Consider the following 26,606-nt stretch of genomic DNA (forward strand, 5'->3'; position numbering starts at 1 on the left):
ATCCACAGCGGAGACCGTTTGAGGAGCAGCTGCTGGGCTGACGACAGAAACACACCCAGACAATTGGGGTTCCCCGCTGCCATTAATACCTCGTGTAGTAATCATGTGTGCGAAAGAAAAAACAACCACCAAAAACAATTGAGCCGTTCCTAGCAGAGCGAACAAGGTACCTCATGAATACCTGATGTGGAAGATCGAAAGAGCAGCATTGCAACATAAAAATATCCCCCCCCCCCCCGCCCCCAAAGAAAAGACAACGTTATCTACACAAGAGGCTAATTCAATTCATGAGGAGAGCGCTGGACAAGAAACACACTACATCTGTATTCATTTACATCCGGATGAAAAAAAATATAATGACGCACACGCTAAACAACATCACCTCTTATTCAAACAGAGGCTTCCACACACAAACAGACACGCACAGACACACACTTCGTTCCGGATAACTTAATTCTGGCCGCATCAGGTTTATTTATTCTGACACCCTGGCCCATTTCAGCGCAAGGGGAGGAAATTAAATTGGGCCTTGTGAAAGCACCGCGCTTTCCGGCCACGCTCTTAATCTATTAAATTGTCATTGTTTGCAAAAATAAAAGCGCACCGCCGACACCGTGGCCCAGTTAGTGAGGACCTAGAGGAGAGCAGGTCCCGGTGAGGAGCCAAAGATCAACGCGGGTTTAGAAAAGATCATAATGAAAGGGATTAGGGTCCGGGAGTACTCGGCGGGACTGGTTGTTCTTGTAGCAACAAAACAGGGTAATAAAGTGCGAGGGGGGGGGGGGGGGGGGGGTACCTTGATGTGGTTGTAAGCAAGGGCCTTGGAGGAACGTGGGTTAGCTACATTTAAAAATAAACAAACCAACCAAAATGTGACCGAAGCAACAGGGGGTGAAAAGGTACATCTGGTTATTACGACCAGACATACTTCCATGAATATACAAGCCGGTATAAGACCATTGTAAAACAAGTCAACGTTGAGACGACTGCCGCGCCTGGTGTTAAAAACACTAAAGTGGCGCTATCTTGAGAACAATGACCGCCCAGTGTCCAGCGCCTCATTCAGGCCCAGTTGGCGCTGGAGGTCCAGGGGTGAGCAGGTGGCCCGGAAGGGGTCAAAGTTGACCTCCCGGCAGACACCTCCGGAGGCGGGCCTAAGCCACTCTGCTGAAAGGAGCCGTCAATCAACCCCTGGCTTATTTACCATGTGCCTAGTTCCCCGGCGGGCCCCCGGGGATCCCACCAGACATTTGTCCCATGGCTTCTTCAACCCCACCGCGAGCCAGATAAGGACCTCTTTACATGACAAAGTGCTGTGGAAAAACCCCCAGCCGGGGAGAAGAAAGGGGGCCCTTTCAGAGCCGGACGGGGTGCAAATCCTCTGGTGGGCCAGGGGCTACGGCCACAGGGCCCTCATTTAAAAATGAAAAGGTAAAATAAAGGGGAAGGGGGGCCGATGGGGACCCCCGACCCCCGGCCTGCTATCGCATGCACAGGAGCGGCGGCCCCGCCCACAGCCGACGGAGACAAAGTACCGGGGCGCGGCGTGGTCAGCCGGTGCTTTTTAACAGATTGGCGTCCATTCCGCCCCATGGAGCTTTGCAGGTCATCACATGGCGCGATACGGGATGCGCTCGTGGGCGTTGTACGTGGGGTAGCGAGGAGACTACGGTGGCCCTGAGAGCTCGACAGACCGCGGCTTCGGGAGACGCATGCAAATCAGACGAAACGCAAGCAAATCAGGAACACGGCGTTGATTTGACGCCGTGCGAATCTTGAACACAAATGCAAACTGAGGAAACAAGGACATCAAGAAAACATCCATTTGACAACAATTGGCGCAGCATTTAGAAAACGTACTGCAAAACACAACAAATGATACCGGTAAATAGTGAAAAACAGGTCTGGAAGCCGCAATAATGATTCATGCGATCACAATGTTAAAAGAAACAAACAAAAACATTTACCTTTGAGCTAATTGGCCTGCATCAACAACTTCAATAATGCCATGAGTCACAAACCGTGGAAACAAGCCTGACTGGTGGTGCTCTGCCTCTACCTTCATAATTATTTCCCCATTCATCAAACACAGAGTGGAAGATCTCACTTTGCACGGCGGATCAGCCCGTGAGTGACTAGCTGTCTGCTGTCTCTTTTCCTTCGCGTCAGACATCTCCATTCTCCACGTGCCTGCTAACCAAAAGGTTGCTCCGTTCTATTAGTTAATGTTATGGTTATGACACGGATCGTTATGTTCAGATCAGATCAGCCCGGGGAGATGTTTCAAACTGAGCCGGTGAATGAGGGTGACGTTTCCATTAGAGCGATTGTTTTAATGCATAAATATATTAAATATAAGTGTCGCTGTTTTACATTTCTATTCCAGGTGATTTTCCCTTTAATGCTTGTAGTTGACTCAACTTCCCCCACCCTCTTCTCCCAGCGCCCCCTAGTGATCAGAACGTATATTGCCAATCTAGAAGAACGGATGACGATTCATTTTCATTTGCCTGTGCTTTGTCTATTTGCGTGTGTCGTCTTCTGTGACGGATAGCTTCTCCGTCTGGCGGCGTGCCCTCACCTGCCTGGGAGCGGTCGGCAGAAACGCAGACACGCTGGACACCAATTAATGCCAGATTCCTACAAACGCTCTAAAGACCTGAGGTGTCTTCTAGTGATCTCTGGCGTCGGCGTGGCAACACCAGCTCGTTAGTGCCCAACGAGCTCCCCTCGGTCAGAACCCGGAGTGTTGCGACGTGGAGACTGCTGTGAGTGGTGCCGGTGGTTAGGAAAATAAAAGAATGAAGAAAGAACTGGAAACCAGGGAATCAACCAGGCCCGAATCTGTGGGTCGGAGAAGAAAAGAAAAGAAAAAGGGTTTTCCCTTGGACAAACAAACTGGCAGACCCACGGACACGCCTATTTAAATACACATAAATAGGCATGTCTAAGTGAGTTAACAAATAAATAAATATAGAAACGGGTTTGCTTATTTTTTAAGGTTTAATTCGGTTTGGAGAAAAGGGAGCAGAGGGGGTGGCCAAGTATGCCATCTGCCAGGGGGAAAAGTGATGTTGGGGGGGGGGGGGGGGAGAAGGGTGTGGACTGGAGGAAGGAGGGCTGAATTTAAGGCGTTGTGGGGGGGGGGGGGGGTATGGAGTGTCTTGTTGCTTTTTAAGGACAGGGATCTAAACTATTGATCCTGAGGAAGCTAAAAGCACCTCGTGAATATCAATGGATCGGGGAGCTGGCGTCGTTTCACGCGTCTGCCGTTGAATATTCAAGCCTCAAGCCTAGAGAGGAAACAGGCACGGGGAGATATGTCTCTGGTCGAGTTCCATCCGCAGAATCGTCAATTCTCTGCGTGTCAAACAACACCAAATAATAATACAAATAACAAAACACTTCAAATGTAATATATGATTTCAAGAGACATTTCACAACGCAGTGTCTCACACTCATGATGACACAATGTGTGTGTCTCAGGTCTGCTTTTCAAACGCATGCAGATCTTCATCCATCAGAGACAAACCGGCCAAGTAAACAATCCAACCATGAATCCATCATTGACTGCTTAATGATATTCAGTGACAAGGGGTTCGGAGAAAGGCAATACTGTGACAGTGGAGTGTGTGTGTGCGTGTGTCGGCATTTTTCTCATAGTGGTATGCACACACATCTGAATATCTACGCGTCTGTCTGTCAAGACGAGCCGGTGCGGTATTCAAACGAACGCTCCACAGAGGAGGCCAGCGACGATCCTACTGCAAAAACCACACGACTGATTGTTGAAAGAGGGATTGGGTGTTCCGAGTCCCGGTCGCAAAGGTCCTGGGATCGATGCCCATCCCAGGTAGGTGTCCCGAATCAAGATGCCGACTAACTTTTTCAAAACTATAAATAGATTATGGAATCTGAATTTTGAATCCGAGTTTGTTTAAATATGGTAACCGCGTTGTGAAATGTTAATGCTGATCGCCTCGGGTGAAAAAATAAAATAATAATAATTATTAACAACCGTGTTAAACCATGTAAAATACAATCAAACAAATAACTGGTGTTTGGACACCAGAATCAGAATTACATCTTATGCAATAGAGTAAAATGCTTAGGCTTTGTTCCACAACTACTATACACCTCATTCATATAACACTAACCGTAAGTCACAGAAGTGGCACCAGCCGCGGTTGATTGTAGTGTAAAAATGCAGTGCAAATTACAGAACTACGCCTAGGTCTGCTGAGGATCAGCTCTGGAGCCCCCCCGTCCACCCACCGCCCCCCCCCCCCCCCCCCAACCGTTCAGGAAGTACCGCGAGCCTCTGTCAGACCCGGTCAGGACTCGGGCCGCTCTGATCCAGCCTTTAATCTCTGCCTCAGATCCGGCTTCTCCGTCAGAACCAAAGTCCGGACGACCAACCGCAGTCACCTGGTCGCCGTCGTCCCCCCCACCACCCAGCCCCGCCTCTCATCCAACACTTCATGAAGACCATTCATCCCCCAGCCCCCTGCTTTCATCCTCCCTCTCCATAGGCCTCGTTAAGCCCCCAGCTCCCTGACCCGGTAACACTCCACTGGGCTGGGACGCACTTCAAAGAGAAGGACGAGAGACACCGGGTACTGGGGGGGGGGGGGGAAAAAAGAGAGAGAGAGAGAGAGAGAGAGAGAGAGAGAGACCGGGTACTGGGGGGGAGAGAGAGAGAGACAGAGACAGAGAGACCGGGTACTGGGGGGGAGAGAGAGAGAGAGAGACAGAGACAGAGAGACCGGGTACTGGGGGGGAGAGAGAGAGAGAGAGACAGAGACAGAGAGACCGGGTACTGGGGGGGGGGAATAGAGCGAGAGAGAGACACTGCATGTGTTCTACGAGAGAGAGGGAAAGAAAGAACATGTCTGGGTGTGGGTGGGCAGCTGTGTTGAGCTTGGCCTGCACCACAAAGCATTTTGGGGACACACACACACACACACACACACACACACACACACACAGACACACACACACACACACACACACACACACACACACAGTACTCCACGTCAGGTTGGTTAATCAAAGAACAAATGGGAAGAGACTGGTAGGGCGAGAACATTTCAACAGGACGGGGGAAGAGAGAGAGAGAGACACATGGTTTGTTTGCGCGTCGTCCGTAATAAAACGCGTTGTTTTCGAAGCAGGCCCAGGGAGAGAGATGGAGCACCAATTATTCAGCAGTTCGCCCGTACCTTGAGCCGGATACGCTGAGGAGAACGCACAATAGATCCCGATCACTTCTCGTACACGTTTAGAGCCGTGATGGAACGCATCCCACTGGAACCATGTCTACCATGACGATCCATTCCGCCGTTCATCTAATCTGTACGCAGTTCTGGATGAGACGCAGGCGTGGAGAGATAAATGTCTCCGCAGGCCAGACAGTGGTTCCACAAAACAAAAAACAATACAGCGCCGAGGCACTAGGTCAGGGCCACAGCTGAAGAACCCGACCGGCACACTGTGCAGTGTGGAGCATCCATGGGCGATGAACCCATATGGCCTTCCCTGGTGATGGGGGGGGGGGGGGGGGGGGGGGGTGATGGAGAGAGGGCGTCGACAGACTAGACGGGGCTTAAAGTGACAGGCCGGGTCGCAAATAGACACACACACACACACACACACAAACACACGCGAGATGACAGCCGAGGGAGTGCTGGCAGGAATGCCATTGCCACTGGTGGTGGATGTATGTTTATTTTATTAACCTGCCACCGGCAACCGGGGAGGAGGGGGGGCGGGGGGGGGGAGCTGCACAGTGGAGGAGAAATAAATGAATGTGGAAGAGATGTGTATTCGGGGGACTATGTCCTTTCCCCGGCCCGATCCCGGCGGCGTGCGGAAACACGGGATGTACGCGAAGCATCGCTGCAGGACTACATTTCATTGTTCTTCGGGGGACGGTGTTTGCGTGCAATGCACAAGCAGCCCCGCCGGCGGGTGTTAAATCAACACACTGTGTGTGTGTGTGTGTGTGTGTGTGTGTGTGTGTGTGTGTGTGTGTGTGTGTGTGTGTGTGTGTGTGTGTCCCCCCGCTTGTCCGACACTATACCCGGTCAAGTCCATGAATGAGCACTCCAATATAACCCCTGGTGTGAATCACGGCGAGTTGCAACACAACGGGACACACATAGTCCTCGCCACGGCTGTACGTTAAAGTGTTTGCGCCATAACACAACGCTTCATGTAGCGCGATTCAACATATGCCCCTATAACAATGATACATCCGCCCTCCCGAAACAGTCACTGTGCCAGACTACTAACAGAACTAAAGCACCCGTTATTGCCCTGAGAGGCCCGGGGCACAATGGCTGCGGCTGTACGACACACACACACACTCCATGTCTGAGGACCCTCATCGTGGATCATGACCGTAGGAGAACCCGCAGACCCTCGGACCCAAGCACCCAGGAAGCCTTCACGAGGAGCCGCCATGCAGAGTGTTGATAAAGACTGCAGACAGGTGTTTTAATGACTTGGGCGTCGGAGCTTTATAGCCCTGCTTCTCCCAGCTCTACCCCTGGAGGAATGCAGTCTCACCTGTCACATGAAATCTGCTGCAGCACAGCGGAAAGAATCATCAGCTTTAAAAAGGCCACGGGCAACACACACACACACACACACAGGCAACACACACACACACACACTGTAGACAGACAGCCTCAACTGACAAGATGGAGCGTCCTGCTCCCGAGCTGCATGAAGATTTCCACAGGCACGTGCACTGAATGGAGAAGAGACAACGTGCGCGCACAGACACACACACACACAGTCACACACACCACGCAGCCCAGCTCCTATAGCAGCGCTATAGCCTGCACGACGTCAGCTGCCCCACATCCATACGGCCCTCCGTGTAACAGCCCATAAAGGCCGCTGCGGAACATAAAGGGCCCATTTACGCCGGTGGTCCGGGCAGAGACTGCCTCACTGTAACGACGCGCTAAGTCCAGAAGTGATTCCCGTCTGGCCTAACGGACCAGGAATATTTACGGCCCGAAATGAAAAAAGAAAGAAAAAAAAAAGCAGAAAGCGGGGCCAAAATAACGGCGTCCCAGAGAAAGCAGGGAGGTGCCAACCCCCCGAGTAAGCCTCGTTAATGGCGACCAACAAGCCACTTTGAGCATTGCTGGCATTTCTTTTTCGGGCACGGACCGTCTGCTTGCCGGGGCGAGGCTACGTGATTTACGGGGGACGGGGGCGGGGGGGGGGGGGGGGTCTCGTAAAATATACCGTTTCGTTTCAAGCCCGTGTTCTGCTAGTAACGCTCACAATCGCTGCCCTGTTTTCCTCCCAGGGAGACGCAGTGTGGGCACCGGTTTATTCCTGCTCCGCCGTTTAAGAGCGGAGGGGGGGGGGTAGTGGCTGGTGATGTAGGGGAGGGGGGGGGGGTGGTTGTGGAGGAAGGGAGGTAGGGGTGGTGATGGTGTAGGGGGGCTGGTGGTGGTGTAGGAGGGTGAGAGAAAGGGAGAGAGAGGCTGCAGTAATACAAAGACATAATTGCACGCCACTTGCAATCAGTTTGAATCCTGCTCTCAGGGGCAAAAAACGCAAAAACCGGGAAGAAGAATGGAGAACGGTGCTAAATGTGTCCGGGAGTATGGAATGGGATCAACGCACCATGTTGAGTTTCCTTCGCTCGCTGTTGACAACTTTGGCTTTTTTTCGCCTTCCTTCATTGGTGGAAAATGTCAGCCTCAATCAGGAGGGCTCTGAACAATAAAGAGCTGCGACGCTACCATTAGCTGGGAAAAGAAGAAAAACACGGAGAAGAAAGACAACTTTTTCCACATGTGAGGGCGTGTGACAGCTAGGGCCATTATGGGATAGAGAGAGCCCGCGAGAGAGAGAGAGAGAAGCGATGGCTTCTTGGCCGACGACGGATGGTTACTGGTCGACTGGGGAGCGGAGACTGCTTCTCAATGTCCTCATTGTCATCTCACAGGGAAATTTCGCTCGTCATTTCCCCAAAAAAAAGAGGCTCCGAGTTGGTTCAGCCGTCGGATTCCGGTCGGGAGAGAGAGAGAGCACGGCGACACTACAGTGAGACCGGCCCCTGGCCGCTTGTTTACTTAAAACCCGGCGAGACGTCGCTTCCCAGAACCCAATCAGAGCCAGCCCCCCCCACATCTCCCCCGGCCCCCAAACCGTTAAAGCGCAGCCGACGGAGGGGGGAAACCTGACTTAACTTGACATGATATCACAGGCCCTAAACCAGTACTCCCGGCGTGCAGCGCAGACAGAGCGCGCAGCCCAGACTGTCTACCGAGCTAATCAGGACAATGGCTGAGAAACACACACACCCGGTTTACATTACCTCCTTCCTCCGCGCGGCACCTTTGCCCCCTCTGGGCAACGGCGGAAGAGGGGACTCCGGATGCACAGATTTCCTGCCTCGCAAATAAATGACCCAATAATGCACACACACACACACACACACACACACACACACACACACACACACACACACACACACACACACACACACACACACACACACACACACACACACACACACACACACACACACACACACACACACACACACACACCATAAGAAGGGCTCCCTATGCAAGGACATCCTTCTTCTTTCCCTCGGTCGTCATTGCCAACCACAGCAATGTCCGCCCATGCGCTCTGCTAGAGGGCCCTGCCTCCGTCTCCCCTCTGCGTGGCGGCGGAGCAGAGGCGACCAGCTGAGCAGAAGACCGCAGTGTCTGGCAGGGAGAGCGGGGCCCTCAACAAAAAGGCAGCGCGTTCGTTGTGCTGCCCTCTCCCAGCTGAAACCACATTACGTAGGCCCGAGGAGACGACAGCCACAGGGCGGATGAACCATTGTTTTGTTCGCGAGGCTTCGGATTCAATAAGCCCACTCTCTGCTGGCGTTGGATACGCACAGTCTTTTTGTTTGGATTAATGAATAGGGGCCAAGCGGAGAAGGGAGGGGAAATTCTGATATTACGTTTCTTTGAACGCAGCCAGAAAGGTCACGGCAGCCAGGGGCATTGATAGAGTCCCGAGCCGGATTGGTACAAACACAGTAGGGGGAAATGAGCATCCACACACAGCCGCCGTCGCTTCCCAGCCAGGCGCGGTTGCCCCATAATGGGGAACATCATGTGAATTTCAAGGTAACCGCGGATAATTATAAAAGCAGGAAAAAAAAAAAAAAAAAAAAAGCAATCGAAAAACCGTCGAACGGACTGCTTGTAAACAAAGCGATATCCGCGGCAGCACCGGGGACTCCGGGAGCGGTTAAGCCCGGGTGGTCGAGCGCATATAAAAAGAGAAGTGGGGAGAGTGAGTGCTGCTCTTAGCAGGTAGAGCGAGGGCTGCCCACACACAGTGCATTAAGACCGCCGGGGGATCTCCCAGCTCTGCTCCCGGCCTCCACAACAAGGAGACACGAAGACGACGTCCAGAGACGAGAGACAAAACAGAGCGAGGGGAACGGCAGGAGCTAGAAGCCAAGACACACACAGACTGATCGCGTTAGCTCTGAGTGGGGAGGAGGAGGCGGCGAGCAGTAAAGATAAAAATTCTAATTTGAAAACCTAGTTGGGTTCCGCCACGGAAAAGGTCATGGCGTTCCGGTTGGTCAGTGCGTATGCCCGTGCACGTATACGTGCACGGGCATGCCTACTTGACAGTTGCTAGGGCCACCTGAGAGCTGCGGGTCTGCAGAGAGGAGAACACGTCGATAGTGTGGATGCAGAGGAGGAGGAAGGAGGAGGAGGAAGGAGAGAGGAAAGACGATCCAGGACGAGGGCCCGGGAGTAGAGTTCAGCCTCTCCTGCAGCAGCAGAAACTGTGTCGGGTGCACCGGCTGCAAACGCACAGCGCCACAACTATAAATACACAGACACACTACAGCTGCTTATTTATACAATAGTGTATACAGACCTCTTTTTGAAAGGATTGGGGGGGGGGGGACACAAGACGAGCCCGAGCCCAGCCCGGACAGTGCACCCCCATTGCTTAGAAATGAATGATACAACCACTGGTATACATTATAGTCAACACATACAGCACACCACACAAGCAGCTTTATAAGCAGACTGAGCTGGCAGACATGACATCATGGGGGCGTGACTCCAGAGTGATACCGGAGTGACTCTGGAGTGTTTATATTGGCGTCTGGCCCGGGGCCACCTCCACATAAAATGGACGCCGGCAGACCGCGCCATCAGAAACGTGCCAGTTGGCCTCGCATGACGACGGTAACGACCCCCGGCAGAGGACCGGACGCCGTGCGGTCACGAGGACGAGCCGGGTAATGGAGGAGGAAGCTACTGCGGAGGGGAGAGAGAGAGCACAGGATACAGCAGCGAGCGAGCGAGAGAGACTAATTGACCCACAGGTCTGCTGGGATCGGTAACGGAGCTCGGTCCAAACACACGCACGTACACGGCCATAAACGGGTACTCTGGTGAGCCCTGGGTGAGTCGGGGATTCGCTGCTTTCAAAACTAAGAGTTGTTGTGCAGATGATACAAACACAGAGACAGAGAGAGTGGGAGGCAAGAGTTAGAGGGGAGAGGACGAGGCGAGATGGCAGAGGATGTGCGAACACAGCTGTTTGCAACCATCCACACACACACACACACCCACGCACGCAAGCACACACACACACACACACACACACACACACGCAACTACTGCGGAATTTAAATAGGACAAAAGGCAGTGTATCGACAAATGCCCGTCCATTAGACTATAGGCAGACAAGCATTACACAGCACTGTGTGTTGACTTGTGTTATGGAGCAATAGGCAGAATGAAGAATGTAAGATGATTGTCTGCAACCAAAAAAAGCTGATCATAATCATGTGCAATGCTTACATACATTTACATTAAGGGCAATTAGCAGAACCTTTTATACAAAGCTTCTTATGATTCATGCAAACATTGATACACAATGCAGTCGAGGTTTAGTGCATTAGACTTGTACTTTAGTGCATTCAATTAGTGTTTAATGTCCTGTCGACCATCCTGAGACTAAACAAACGGAATCAAGAAGTGGCGTCTCGCTTTGACAAAAGACCCCCCAGCCATGCTCTTTGTGCCAGGGTGCGAGTGTGTTTCTAAACATCGTACATACTGCAGCCCAAAAAAAAAAAAAAAAAGAGAGCTTTGGTATAATCCTCTGCAAGACAAGAAGGAGAGAGAAAAAAAAAATAGCGAGCTCGCTATAAATCCATATAAGAGCATCAGGGTTTCAGCCGAGTAGCATAAACTGCATTCCAGCACTGGCTTTAGGAAGAGTGCTTCCCATCCCAACCGACGAGTAAATGCACCGGGAAAAGGCTTCCCGCTCCGACAGAGGCCATTCATCTTCCCCCCCCCCCTTTCCGCCTTCAAAGTAAAAGTAATCAGACGTTTGATACTTTTGGGTTGCCGTGGTGACGGATCGGGGAGGGGCTTTCAAGTGCACGGCGGGAGCCGTTAATCCCCCACCCCCTGCCATTCTTCCCGCCTGCCGATACTAATACCTGAACGCCATTATTAGGAAAACATTAACTGTGGTCCACGCCTTGCTGTGCTCTCGGTGACGCATGGAGCTCACGGGGGGGGACGAGCTGGGGCCAAACCCTCCACACGCTCAGCCTGATAAACCGAGGTACGAGCGGTGCCGGGGCCCTGGCCGCGCTACGACAGGAGCCTTTAAATCATTAGGGCGTCCCTCGTCGACGCGCACCGGTCCAACAAGAAACGTCAACACCGCTGACAGCAGTCGCTGGCTTCTGAGGAAATTACGCGAAAGAAAAAAAAATAAAGAAAAAAAAAGGGAAACGGCTGATCCGATACCAATCAGGTCACACCGGCCTCATGGGAATTTTAACTTAAAAGCACTTCCTTCAACCCCCTGCATGTGCGGTTCCCGGTGACATCATCACCCGACAAAACCCACGCAGGGAAAATACCTCGGAGGGTTTCCTCCTCTCCCTCCCCCCTCTTCCTCTCGCTTTGGGAGAGAAAAAGGTTGAGCAGAGGCCCTCTTCAAGCAAACCCCTACAAAAGCATGCCCTCACCGGCCCGTGTTTGAAGAGAAGGAAACTATTTGCTGACTCAAAGCGGTGTCAGGGCCGCGGTCCAGTGACCCACTACTGTCAGAAGAATACCTTTCAAAATAAAAGTTTTTTTTTTTTTAAGTGTGACTCATTGTGCCCCTTGATTCGCGCCTGCGTCATTATCGGAGGAACTGGAGCGGACGTCTTCTCAAGGGAACGGCGTTCTTCACGGTCGGGTGGAGAGCAAGAAAGGCAGTGTTTGCTTTAGTCAGCCTTCTTGGGGGCATATTGTCAGTTAAACTCGGCTGATTAAAGGGATCGCCCGGACGAAGTGTTTGTGTTCCCGTCGACCTCTATCACCGCCCCCCACCCCCCCCACCCCACCCCACCCCCGCTTCCTTCTGATTGAGGTCTGCTTATTCGAGGGAGGAAACCGTTTCCTCTTGGCCCCAAAAATATCTTCTTCCTGGTCCTAGTCGAGGTTCCACACCCACCCACAGCCCGAGAGTGCCTTTTGATAAAGGGAAATTAAACCTCTAAGCCTCTTACAAGGCCACAGCGACATGAAACAAAGTGCACTTAAACGTGCGGGCTGACGCCAAGACCACCTATTCGAGTTTCGTTTGGCTCTCCATCGGATCTGGGGGGGGGGGGGGGGGGGGGGGGGTCATTTGAGGACAGCACATGATGATCTCATGCGTGTGTAACCTCACCCTGGTTGTGCAGGAGGAATGTGCCAGATAGATGATTTGCGGTGGTTTAATCCGGGCCAAGGGGAGCGCACCGCCCCTTTGCTCTTGTTGGTCTTCGGCGAAAGACAAAAGGTCACTACCGATCAATTCGTCTTCACGCCGCGGTGAAGAGGAATGCACCCGGACGTCCCCGCAGGAACAACCCATCATTCCTCATGAGCCCTGTTTTCGGTTTAACGTGGACAGAGGTTGTGTGTGTGCGTGCGTGTCGAGGAGAGAGGTGGCGGGGAGGTCAACAAGGAAGGGTAATGTCATGAGATTAAAACGCACACGTCAGCAGAGCGAGGGAGATTGTGCGTCGTTCCGCAGACACCGAGGGCTAGGTAGACATTCCAGACATTCCCAGGTTTAGCTGCCCGGCTCGACTTGAACACAACACCGGGACATAGCGCCGAGATGTTACCATAATGGACCGCCAGAACCCCACCAGATATTCCCGCTGGCCTAGACATTGAACACCTTGACACACACACCATTCTTCTATTGTCGAACTCACGGATGAACTAATGTGTGCCTGTGAACCTTGCATGCCCTCTGTAAAGGAAACAGAGGTGGGAGGGGGGGGGGGTTGTGAGAGACGGGGACTTTGACCGACGAAAATACTAAAGATAAAAATAACCCTTCTTTGGAGGTAGAAGCAGAGAGGCGGTCTGGAGAGGCTGTGGCCAGACTGTCGAGGCAGCTCCGAACCGGACTGGGATCCCAAGCGCTCTCTCTGACGCTGTGGCCGTCTCAGAGCGGACGCAGTCCCTCTACCCCCCTCCGCAAACCAACCCCTGTGCCTGCACCACGTATAATTGCCCCCCTCCCCCCCCAAGCCCATCCTCACTCATCATTTTCTCCATGACCTATCCCTCTCATCTTTCCCTTCGTCCACGTTTCTCCTTCCGCAGACCAAATGTGAACTAACTCCTTCAGACAGGCCGAGGAGAGAGACCGACCACACAGGGGACCACATGAGAGGTATTCCCTCCTTCCCTCCATCCTCCCCGCTCCCCCACACTGGATGTGGTGGGTCTCGGATGCCAATTCTGAGGCGGGATAGCCGTGCTGGGGTATAGCCCACCACCACACAGACCACATTCAAAAACAGGCCTTATTTATTCAATTCATTCAACTCGCGGCCATCTTGTTTCTAAACGATCGCTTGGAACAAAGATGGCCACTCTAGGTCAATAAGGCCCGTGACAGTCCTCCAGTGCAGTCGGTGCTAGGGTCTTTCCGTGGCTTAAAGAAACCCTGGAACGGTGGGGGAATGATCCCAGGAAGACCGGACGGGCGGTGAGCACCCAATGCACGGGTTCAACGGCGGCCACACAGTGAGGCCATTGTGAGCGGGCGAGCACGCACGACCACGCGACACGCGGTGCTGGGCGACACCATCGCACTCGCCGGCGCTTTAAGGAGAACGAGGAGACAAGGGAGGACCCACAGACGAGAACTCATTGAACGTTGGAGTTTGCTTGCCCATTTTCGCTTCCCCTTTATAGTCCGCCGTCCAATGAGCTCTAGTCAAAATAGCAGTTGGGGAATAGTTCAACACATTTTTGGTTTCAGCCCTGAAACCGTTCTGCTTAATAATAACCACACCTTTATGCGACAGATGTATTGTATGCTCTTTTAACACATCTCGGCAGATGGCAGTACCAGTGTGTGCGTGCGTGTATGTGCATGCGTGTGTCATTCGGTATACCTAATAACAGTACCTATTTTTATTTTTTTATTTTTCATGACACAACAACACATGCCCTTTGCGTCCACCTACACACAGGAACGCCCCTCCCCTCTCTAATGATATAGCGGGGGCATAGACGCAGCCTGCTGACATTTCTCCTTTTGTAGAGCAATGACTACTCAGGGCCCATAGAACGACCGGTGGGTCGTTCTATGAGGACAGGAGCGGGCGGCTGCGGTTATTCCAAGAGAACCTCACTAATATGTCATTGCGGCAGAGTGGGAAAAGAATTGAAGAACGACTCACACCGAAAAATCCCTCTCTCACGCGCGCCGTTGTTTCTGTGAACTAGCAACGGCGCGTGTGTGATCTCATAGTGAAACCCGCGTGAAGCCTCAGACAGACTTCCAGTCAACGAGGAGGGGGAAGTGTTGAGAGCATTGCAGCGAAGAAAAAAGATGACTGAAATCAACATTGGGAAACCCGCATTAGTAACAATAAAGAGTGGGGTCTGTTTCATACAACAATGACACTCACTAGGCCAGGCCTTCACTTCCTCCTAGACGAGACCTTTTGCTTATTAAACATTATGTAATTGTACGGCTTAATGCACTTCTTATGTTGAGACATAACTCACTTCACATGCGCGTTCCGAATGCTGTACACGTTATCGTCCCATAAAATGTTGTTGATGGTTGAATGCAAATCCCCCCCCCCCCCCCAAAGTAATTTCACTCTCTAACTGCCATTGATTCCTGTGGAAAATCACAATATTTTGCATGAGTTGCGTTTCAATTCCAATCAAGAGGAGTTGAAAAAAAGAGCATACAGTCAAAACTGTATGCCCAGCTTAACAGCAGCAGTATAATAATGCCCCCACAAAACAGGAAGTGCCCAGGCAGCTGTTCTGAAGTGAGACAGAGGACCTGAGCTAGGTGGGGACCCCCCCCCCCCCCCTGCCTCCCGGGGAGGCCCTGAGGGTGGAGCATGGATGTGGTTCCTCCTGCCGATTTGAATTATTAACTCGCCGGCCAGTGCGTTTCCCGGGGCTTATTCTCAGCGGCTGGATCATTGCCTCCAGCCGTCTCCCCTCCCTCCCTCCCTCCCTCCCTCCCTCCCTTCAGGTAGCAGGTCCAGGAGGTGGGTGGCTGTGGGAGTGGGTGCTGGCTGGGAGGATTACGGCTCACCTTGTGGTGAGTGTGCGAGAGTGTTCGACGCCTCCAGGGGAGGTCACGGCCGCCGCTGAAAGCGAGAGTGGTTTCAGAGAGGACAGGAAGAGAGACTAAGAAAGGAAATGTCAAGACAGAAAGAGAGAGAGAGAGAAAGAGAGAGCGCCCGTCTGGCAGAGAGACTGAAATTATTTCTACGTTTATCCAAAGAGAACTAGAGTGGCAGACAATGGAAGAAGAAGAAAGAAAAAAAAAAGGAAAAACAATCACGCTGGAAATCAGGGTTTTAAAACGTGGAGAGCTCTTGAATTGGTAAACCGGCTCAGAGCAGAAACGGCAAGCACCGCTAATGGAATCAATTTTTATGGCAGTCGGGGTCATTTAAAACATGAATATGTAGGAATCCATCACATGGTTAATCCCCCTCACAGCAGCCATACAAAGCCTTACTACGAGCACCGACTCAAACGCCCGACAATATGAAAACAGATTTGCAAAACGCACCGGTGACAACTATTTAGCCGAACGGCGGTACGACGACAGGGTACGGTGCGGAGCGGGGAGAGGGGGGGGGGTGCTCTTGACAAAACGAAACGCTTACAAATCAATATTGTATTGACCCAGCGGGAAGCGAATGGCCATCTTTAAAAGGTGCTCCACGGCCCGCCGGTTTTGATGGCTCGCTGGTCCCCGCGTGGACCCAGCACGGTGTGTGCCGGGAGATTACGGCGTGTTACGGTGCGACGCACGGGAGGGAAAAACAATGCGAGCTCATGCATTAAAAACACACACGGGAGAGCGAGACGGCAAAAGAGAGACGGAGAGAGAGGGAGGGAAAACACATTGGTGCTTCGTGGCAACAACAAGATTTGTCGTTGTTAATTGCCAGCGTCGCCCGGCTGTATGTAAATCCCCATGTCAACACGTTTGAACATTTACAGCCCGGCTCGCAGACCACGTGGCCCCCAGCCGCCATCGCGTCTAATCACCTAAGCCCCCGCTCTTAGGAACGCAAACCAACAACGACACAAGCAGAGGCACTTCCAACGACAACAACGACGACGACTTCGTCCGACCCGTGTACTTCTCGTCTCCCTCTGGCTCGGGCGAGCGAGGAGCGGTGTCCAAGATTCACAAGGCGGCACAAAGCACACAATCGGGCTCTTGTGTCGGCGTACAGTGGGCCCGGGCCCTCGGCTTGGCACTCATTACCGGGCCGGGCTCCGGCTCTGGTTTCACTTCCCCCCCCCCCCCCCCCCCCCCCCATTAGTCATTTAGAGCCGTGACAATGCCCAGAGGGAGAGGTGCGACCCCGCGGACGTCCCCGGGGGGGCCAGCGTCTCCCGTCTCCCGTCTCTGTCGTGCCTCCCCCTCCACTCCGAAGCGACGGCGCTTAAAATCTGGCAGGATCCACGGCGGGGCGTGTTATGTTTTCTTATCTTCCTCACCATTGTTGCAGTTTAATTGCGACAACACAAGTAAACGACCAACCACTCTGAAAAACAGATATTTTATTGTTACCCTTTGTCCGATGAGTGTCTTTGTTCAGAAAAGGTGAAGCCGTGACTTGTACACCGGGACAGAATGCCGATAGAGGACAGGTGGACTAACGGAGTGGGGGTGGGCGGGGGTGGGGGGGGAAACAAAGGAAACACAGCTGATAATAGATTTGGAATAGAATTAATAGAATTAGCCCAGCACCCAGGACCCAAGTACCCAGTGGCCTAAGCCCCCTTCTGCTGCCCCTACTCTGGGGCCCCGCACTCCCCCCCCCCCCCCCCCCCCCGTGCCCAGATTACCCATCAATCCCGTTTAATTCACCAGCCAACGAGGGCCAGCCAATCGGATCAGGTGAGCGGCAGGAGCAGCCGCGGATTGGCTGCCGGGCGGGAGTGGGCGGAGCGACGGAGCCATTCCCCAACAACAGCAGCGTGCTGTGAAACGTGTGAGAGAGTGAATGAAGCACGGGAGACATACAAAGAGAGAGAGAGCGGGAGGGAGGGAGAGAGAGAGAGAGAGAGAGAGCGAGGCAGACTTCTCTCCTTTTTTTTTTTTCCATCTGCCAGTCTTTCCACAGCGTTCAGTGCTGCCTCGCCCTCCTCTGCCAATCACTCTCCATCCACCACCCAGGCAAATATTTCCCCTGTCCACGTCCAGGGGTCTCTCCCTCTCTCTCCGCAGCTCACACATGACTGCAGAGACCCTGTTGCTCACGGCAACATCAGGCAGAGCACCGCCGGGGACGGGGACGGACACACACACACACACACACACACACACACACACACACACACCAAGAGGGCTGCTTTCTGAAAAGCTATGTCGCCAGAACAAACTCTCTCCCGGGGGCCGTCGGGGAGGTCATCACTGCGAGTGTACGCAAACAGCTTGAGCTGGAGTTTGGGGGGGGGGGGGGGGTCCGGTCGGTGCTGACCTAGTTCTGGGAGGAGCGGAGCGTCCGCGGAGCTCGCCGTCAACAGAGTAATGAAGACCATCGCTCCTCTCCTCATGAGGTTAATGTTTAGGAAAGGCAGGCAGGGGGGGGGGGGGGGGGGGGGGGTGTTCATTCATGTGGACCCCCCCTCTCCTCCTCCTCCTCCTCCTCCTCCTCAGCTCCTTCCTGTGGTAGGGAGGCACTAACAAAGAGGCCTGGCCCTTCAGGAGGGCGGAGGTGCCAAGCAGTAAAAGACGCAGCCCACATAGCAGCCATCTTGTGTGAGTGAGTGAGTCAGAAACATGACGGACTAAAACGCTGAGACAACATTAACACACAGCCAGTGTGTGCCGTTTGCACTTGTTTACTAAACTCTGTGCCGTTTGCCTCGCGTCGAGCCCGCCAAAACACTCCTTTGTCCACAGCCCAACAGTCGGAGAGCCAGCAGCTCATTTTGTTTTATCTCGACTATAAAACTGGCCCGCAGGCTGATTTTTCTCTTTTGACAAGACAAAATAAAAACAAGAAAAATGATGGAGAGAATAGAGTTCTTCCTGCCCGGGATCAGGCTGCACCCCGGGTAGGAAACACAGACACCTCGGGCGGGGAAAAGGGCAATCGCACAGCGCTTTGGTGGTGTGATGATTAACTGCACTCACTCTACTGATCCCAAATGCCAGACGTCGCCTTGGAAACAATATTTCAAACTTTAACGAAAAAAAACGATAAAAAAAAAAAATAGAAGACGTATCCAGTATCTCCGGCGTCTCTCAGCAGTTTCCGACGGGCAGTTGTGTTCCTGTTAAGATTACCGGTGTCGGTTACATCCTCCATTTTCTCCTCCGGAGGTGGAAGGTGTTTTCCAGGCGGCGCTGGTGTTTTAGGGTAATAACTGATTGATTGAAGACGTGCCCGTGTTGTGTTACCATGCAGACGGGGTGTGGGCGCGTTTTGTGTGTGTTTTATTTTTTCTGTCGGGATTGCGAGTAGGCGTTGGTCGGTATTATTTCAACCGCAACACCTGTCGCTGAAATGAATGAAGAAAGCCAAAGTGTTCGTAAGCAAGCGCACACACACACGAAACACACACACACAAAACACCCCCCAGACACACAGAGTCCCAACTACACACCCAGAATCCCAGCTACACACCCAGGCTACAGTGGGGAATGGGGGGGGGGGCATGTGCCCATTGTCACTGCGGTCTCATGAGCCACTCCGCTCATTCAGCCCTCACAATGGCCGCATTGATAAACACCTACAGGCCAAAGGAAGGGAGAGCCAGCAAGAAAGAGCAGGGGGAGAAAGAGAGAGAGAGGAGGGAGAGAAAGAGAGGTATAGAATCAGGTAGGAGGGAAGAAAATGTAGGGTTACAGAGAGCGGCACCGCGGCGAGCCACTGAGAACACAGTCACCCCGTCGACCTCGGATAAAGAGAAACAATCTCGCGTGGACGGTGCTCAGAAGCCCCTCTTACGGCCATTAGAGGAGCTGGGAGACGCAGAGTGAGTCCTGCCCTGAGTCAGTCCTCCTCCTCCTCCTTTCCAGCTGGCCCGCGGTCAGTCCGTCAGCTCTGGGCAGGCTGTGGAGGCAGCGCCTGCCACCGGGTGACAGACGCTCCCGCGGTGCCGTGGCTCTGCTGAGTGATCCGGCCGTAAACACCCGCGCAGAGGGCCAATGGCACGCAGCGCGCCGGCCAAGCTCCACACACACACACACACACACACACACACACACACACACACACACACACACACACACACACACACACACACACACACACACACACACACACACACACACACACACACACACACACACACACACACACACACACACACACACACACACACCACCTTGCGTGTTATTCTTAAAAAAAGACGCAAAAAAAAAAAAAGACTCGTTTGGGTCCAAGCCCGGGATGTTAAACCCGGCGATGTTAAAGAGTGTCGAGCTCTCTGCCACGTCGGACATTTAACACGCTAGGTTGAAATGGAGAGAAGATTGCCCGTGATGTACGGCGTGAAGTTAACGTCAGTGCGAGTGTAGTTTGTGGTTTCTGGAGTAATATACATCCAATACACCGCTCGGCGGAGAATAATGGCCAACGCCAGCTTTGCTCATCTCAATCAATGTCCCATTACTCTGACAATGGCAGATTGCACCCTTCGCCTAGAAGCCACCGCGATGATGATGTAGCAAACGATTGTGAAGGAGGTAAAGCAAGCGAACACAATTGAAAAACAGCATGCGTGGGTGGTTTGGCTACAGGGGAACAGAGCAGCAGGAGGGAGGCATTTAAGACGGACTACATTTCCCATGATCCTCCCCTGCCACCGTTCATGGAGTGCATGTTGCCATTAGGTTCAAGTGATGAGTTTGCTCGGGTCTGGATCAGTGCGAGTTCAGCATGGAGGGGGGGGGGGGGGTATCAGTGGCAGCGTTGCAAAATAAACAATATAAAAGCACCACATTTACTGTAAAGCTACAGTCATAACCTGCTCGCTTGTGAAATGACTCAATTCAATGAAAGGTTTCAAATTCAAAAACAACTTTCTAAGCCATGTCAAAACAACACCCCACCACACAGAGATCAAAGTACTTAGGGCCAACAAGTTTCTGTATTGCTCCTGTCCTACCTCAGCATTCATAATCAAACTCACCGACAGGACACGAGTACGATAACTCTACATCTATATATAGCCTCCAGGCCATTGAGTGGCGGTGTGCGTAACACAGAGAGATAGCTCCATGAACGCCGGTAAACATGACAGACAGCCAAACGGGCAACAGCAAAGCAACATCACTGCTACCGGCTCCACCGCGGTCGCTCACGAAATGAGCGCGGGGCTTTCCAGATAGCGGTCGCCAGAACAACGGGCACGGAGACTAAATGATAAGGCAACGCAGCCCTGGGATGGGCCAGGGATCGAGTGGCCGATGGACCGCTCGCGTCGAGAAGAGGGGCAAGGCGGCAGAGTGGAGAGAGAGTCTGCCTAGGGGTGGCGTTGGACGTGGGAGCCCCGTGTGGGGACTGGGAGAGGAGAGTGGACGCCCTGATAGGGCCAGGGATTAGACTGAGGTAGACCACTGGGATGACCTGGTCATTTAACCAGTCAGTCGGCGTTGCACAAGTGGGTTTGAGGTCCACCACGCAGCAGGGTGCTTTTCCGAAAAACAGAATTCGTAGAAAGAGTTTATTGCAAAAAAAGAGGGTTTGTGTGGGCTTGTGGTGAAATAATAAATGTTGGTAGTTTGACCCATTCCAACTGTCAGGCCTTCTTAAGCTAAGCTGTTCAAAATAAAAAAAAACAGCAGAAAACCATTTTCTTTTTAAAGAAAACGTGTGGCGCGCTCAGACAAAAGGGGGGCCTGGAAGAGGTTAAGGGACTGCAGGCCAGGCTTAATGCAGATTGTGCAGGCAGATAAGATTACCAGAGAGTGCGGTGGCTTAGACAACGCAGCGTTGGGCTGGGCTGACGGTTGACAGGAAGGACAGGCCAGTGTCGTCGCACGTGAACTTCACTTTAGACAAGTCTACATCACCTAAAGACACACTACAAATCTACACATGCAGGAAGCCGACACCATGCTAAACAACTACACTTGCTCATGCTCAAAATACTGAAAACAGACACTAGCCCAGAATACACACTTAAATCCAACAATAGCGCAATATTGCCGAAAATATGATCTCCAAAGATAAATAAACACTTAAAACCTAGCCTTGCAAAATACAGAGTGAAAGTTAAATAACCCAGCAGCAATGGATAAATGAAGGCTAAGTAGAGGCGCTTGTGTTCCAGGCCTCTTGATATATTACAACACAATGTATACTTGACCCCGGTCACCTCCAGATTCTTCTGTGTCCACGGCCGTAAAACTGGCTGTGTGTGTGTGTTTGTGTGCGTCCAGGCGTGCGTGTGTGTGTGAGTGAAACAAAGCCAGGATTTAAGGGACTTGGAGAGTAATCCTGGGAGTCCATTCTAGAGCACAACTGCTGGTGCGGAAGAAAAAAGAAAAGAAGGCAATTACAAAATGATTTTCACCTCCCCGCTTGGGATCCCTGTTTCCAACACTGTCCCCACTGCTCTCTCGCCACACACACACACACACACACACACACACACACACACACACACACACACACACACACACACACACACACACACACACACACACACACACACACACACACACACACACACACACACACACACACACGAGGGGCCCAGGAAGGGAAGAGACGGGGCACAGCAACAGAGAGAGAGAGAAACAAGGGGGGGGGGGGGGGGGGGAGACAACGAGAGAGAGAGAGAGGGTACAGTGGCGAGGGGGACTAATGGCATGGCTGAAGAATGAAGGTGATGCATGAGGGCTGTTTAATGTGGCGTCCGGGGGTGTGGGGGGGGAGGGGGGCAGCTCGGAGCAGCAACTACAGTACAGAAGAGTGTGGGCGGGGTCGGGACGGAGGAGAGAGAGAGAGCCCGAGATGGCGAGAGAATATCAGAGAGAGTGAGGAAGAGCGGTCGAAAGCGAGATTACAATCGAGCGAGAGACTGGAGGCGAACGCTGGGGGAGCGAGACCGTGAGAGAGAGCGAGAGAGAGTGCGAGAGAGAGTGCGAGGGCGTGTGAGGGACAGCAAGAGACGGGTACGGAGAGAGAGAGAGAGCGAGAGAGAGCGAGAGATGGGCACCCGGTGCAGAGCTACAGCTGGTAATTGGGCTGGCGGGGGAGCATGGGTGGTGGGAAGCTAAATAAATTAAGTTAGCGCCACTCCGGAGCGTGTAGCGCGGGGGAGAGAGAGCAGATTGAGCGCTTAACACCGGGGTCTAGCGGGGGTCTATTGTGCGGAACGCGCGTGTTTTATTGTCGTTTATATCGGCTGAGGTTTCGTAGATAGCAGTGGGGGATATCATCTCTCGCCCGCTTAATCCCCCGATGCCCACCGACCGAGTCATAACCTCGTGTTGTTTGGTCACGTGACTCGAGTGTGCGAGTGACTCAAAACCAAACCGCTTTAAACATTAAAAAGAGTCGTATGAGGTCGGTTGGTCTACAGTTCAACCGAATCTGTTCCTTGCCCTTTAAATTGGGCGCTGGGCGGCTACGATTGTATAATCTGTAGATCATTTGGCAAACCTCGTCCTCCAGGAAACTGAACAGTCATTAAATAATGAGCCGTGTCACAGCGTTAAAAAAAAAAAAACCGAGCCAAGTGTGGTTTGAAAAAAGATTGAGTGCCACCAGCAACGGCAAAGCAGAACAGAAACAGATGAGAGAGCTATAAACTGCAGGCTGAAACACTGACCCAGGGTGACTGTGCAGCTCGAGGAACATTAAGTGAGCTATAGAACATCATCTTATTTCTCTTAGGGAGACAACGGCAGAGTCAGCGACTGAGCATCGCCGAGGCTGACCTGAGCGGCCCAGACGGCGAGCGCCGTGTACCTCTTCGTTCCTGCGACTGAATGGACCGCGGTATTAACTCCCACACATCCACGTAGATACTCAAGGTTCAACATACTTCCACGCCATTGAGGGGATCTTTGAGCATTTCGAGGAGCCAAGGGAGGGGGGGGGGGGGGCGGGGATTTAATAAAATAAAAAGTACAGTGTCGGTTGCCATAGCAACAGGGTCCCTGGCATAGCCCCCCCCCCCCGCCCAGCATCAACTCCACACTTATGGCACGCAAACGGGTGTGTGTGTGCACGGACGCACGTGTTCTACGGTCACCGTGGTAACCGTGGCAAGAGAGTTATAAAGATGTGTGCGTGTGTACACAGTGCCCGGGCGACTGACTATTGATTGGCGGTGCAGTCAATCTGGCTAGGGGAGGCCTCGGCTCCGAACACGGACGTGTGGTGAAAGGTAGAATGGAAGGCTGCATCACATGCCAACCAGCCTCTTCAGTATTCAATTTCAATCTAGCCCGGAGCTGAAAGACACATTTTCCGGTGGGATCATGGCTGTATATTGGTAGAGGAGGATACACTTCTCCTGCGACGTGTAGCTTTTAAGCAGTATACATCGTGTGAATTCCAATACAGTCGCTGACTTTTTGTGTCCATCGGGTCGTGTGGGTTATCGTTGTTCTGCGACAACGGTAGCTTTGCGTTAGCGTACCACATTCAGAGCTGCTAACCTGACCTGTTTTAGCTCTTGGGGCCTCGTCAGGTTCGCTCTCCCAGTGGCTCCAAGAGGCGCTGGCCTGATATTCAACCCAGAGTCTGGCATCCATTCCTGGCTTTTTACTAAAACACTCCAGGCTCCCTGCTGTGAGGCCTGGGAGAAATCAAATGCGGAGCGTTACAAAAACACGGGCCGAGGAAAGATTGTGGGTTCACAAAAAGGCACCGATGTAGTGGATACATCGGAGGACTGTTTACGTTTCCACACAAACACATGTAGGTTACGTCAGGCCAGCGGACCTACATCACGCAGACAACCATTTGAATAATCACAGAGGGCCCTTTAAGCCGCTTATAATCTGCTCAATTGCAGACACACACACACCAAGTAGGGGGTGGGAGGGAGGGAGGGGGAGAGAGCGAGAGAGAACGCGAGAGAGCGCGAGCGAGATGGAGAGAGAGCAGTATTCACACAGCTGTGTAGTATCAGACCAGAGAGGATTCCAGAGTTTCCCTTGGCGAACACACAGTGAAAAACAACCCCAAAACAAAACAGGGGGGAGAGAGAGAGAGAGAGAGAGAGGCAGAGAGAGGGATGGAGGGAGGGAGAGAGAGAGGAGTTGGCTGGCTCGGGGGCCGAAGGAGAGGAGCAGCGTGGAAGAAAGAAGCAAAGGCAGGCGAAGGCTTCGGCGTGTCTCTGAGGAGTCTGGAGGTGTTACCGAGTAAATAATAACACAACCACACAACAGCCTCCACCCCCCCCAGCTGAAAACAGCTGGAGGGGGGGGGGGGGGGGGGGGATAGCACAGCAGAGAGTAAACATGGCCGTTCAACGGTAACCAGTGGTAACCGCCGCCGCCCCGCTGAAGGTTGCGAGCTCCGCGTCGCCGTGACGCTGAGTAATGGCAGCAAGAGAGTCGATTCAGGGGGAGGGAGGGAGGGAGGGAGGGAGGGAGAAAGAAACCAGCAGGGAGGGGGGAAACAGCACCAGGAAAAAAATAAAGGGGATTCTGCATTCTGAGACGAGCGGATCGCACAGCGGTGGTTTGCGTCTTGTGAACGTCTGTGTCGGTGGTCCCCGCTGACGAAACGCTGACACATATCTAGATATCCAAACTGCTGTGCCCCTTTCACTCCACGCTCGCTTGCCAGTCATGGCCATGTACGGGGGAGGGGGAACGCCTGCCCCGTTCCTACAGTACGCAGAACTACTCGACGACTGCCTCGAGTCACGACACCCCCTGTTCCCGTTCCCGCCGCTCGGCGGATGGGTCGTGGGAACACGCCACAAGAGTTTGCGAATGACAACCGTTTCCTGTAGAAACCAACACAACCGTACCACAGTAGCGAAAGCCAATCTTTGGACTGTTGGGGGTAGGACCTCTCCTCCTCCCCCCCCGTGACTCTGACCCATCTTCCACCGGTCCCCTCTTGCAGGGGTACAAAGTGACGTCCTGACAGCCGCCGAGCATACGGGGGGGGGGGGGTAATAACCAATCCATAGAGACTTGGACCCCTCCCCCTGTCCCACCGTGCTCTGTGGTTGCTGAGGATTAATTCTCAGGTCGGTGGTGTGACATTGAGGGGGGGGGGGGGGGGGGGTCAGACACAGATATTGACCACAGGATGACAAAGTGAAGCGTGTTGGTGACCAACGCGTGTTGTTCACAATAGAGGGAATGCGCGGGTCTCACGCTGCCATAGCTCAGCAGCACAACACAACCTCCATAACAACAACAAGGCACGGCACTGAGGGGCTTAGAGACAGCCAGGACCAGGGGTCAGCCCGAAAGAATGGATGTTTTGTAATAAGTAAGACTGTTAGGAGGGGGGGGGGGGGGGAAGAAAAGACCCAAAAGGGTATATCTTTGAAAAGTACCTGCTTGATTTATTCTCCACCATGGAGCGATAACAGGGGGAGGGAAAAAATAAATTGGGGACCCAAATTGTTTTCTTTCCGTCTTTGAGAAAGATTGTCCTCCATGGGTTCCCGTACAGCCTGTGAGGACGGAGCCGAGAACAGAGCGGAAGTGTTGATTCGGCTACACAGGGATCCTTAAGGGGGGACACACACACACACACACACACACACACACACACACACACACACACACACACACACACACACACACACACACACACACACACACACACACACACACACACACACACACACACACACACACACACTCTCTTCCGAACCCCAGGAGACGTAAATCACAGAGCAGAATGAAAGACTGACGTTAAGGGAATGCACGCGGTGTCCGTGACACACAAACACACTTGGTGCAACAATGAAGAATCGCCGGAGATTTACGCATTGTAAAACACACCTGCACTCCACACACAGTCACACTCCATGCTACGACACAGCCCTCGCTAGAGAAGCTACGTATGGTTTACT

The 26,606-nt window shown here is 52.7% G+C and overlaps 2 protein-coding genes across 2 annotated transcripts in view; one reads left to right on the forward strand and one right to left on the reverse strand.

Moving 5' to 3' along the window:
- The window catches only part of jarid2b (jumonji, AT rich interactive domain 2b), a 90,208-nt gene extending 73,596 nt beyond the window's left edge, over window positions 1-16,612 (reverse strand). The window contains exon 1 of the mRNA XM_056583442.1: window positions 16,576-16,612. Within this exon, the coding sequence (XP_056439417.1) occupies window positions 16,576-16,612 (37 nt within the window). The remainder of the gene's footprint in view (window positions 1-16,575) is intronic.
- A 1,988-nt stretch (window positions 16,613-18,600) lies between these two features.
- Window positions 18,601-26,606, forward strand: part of pard6gb (par-6 family cell polarity regulator gamma b) — a 37,366-nt gene continuing 29,360 nt past the window's right edge. Inside the window, exon 1 of the mRNA XM_056583443.1 lies at window positions 18,601-18,650. Coding sequence (XP_056439418.1) covers window positions 18,601-18,650 — 50 coding nt within the window. The remainder of the gene's footprint in view (window positions 18,651-26,606) is intronic.

This window comes from Gadus chalcogrammus, chromosome 22, assembly GCF_026213295.1.
Source record: "Gadus chalcogrammus isolate NIFS_2021 chromosome 22, NIFS_Gcha_1.0, whole genome shotgun sequence".
NCBI lineage: Eukaryota > Metazoa > Chordata > Actinopteri > Gadiformes > Gadidae > Gadus > Gadus chalcogrammus.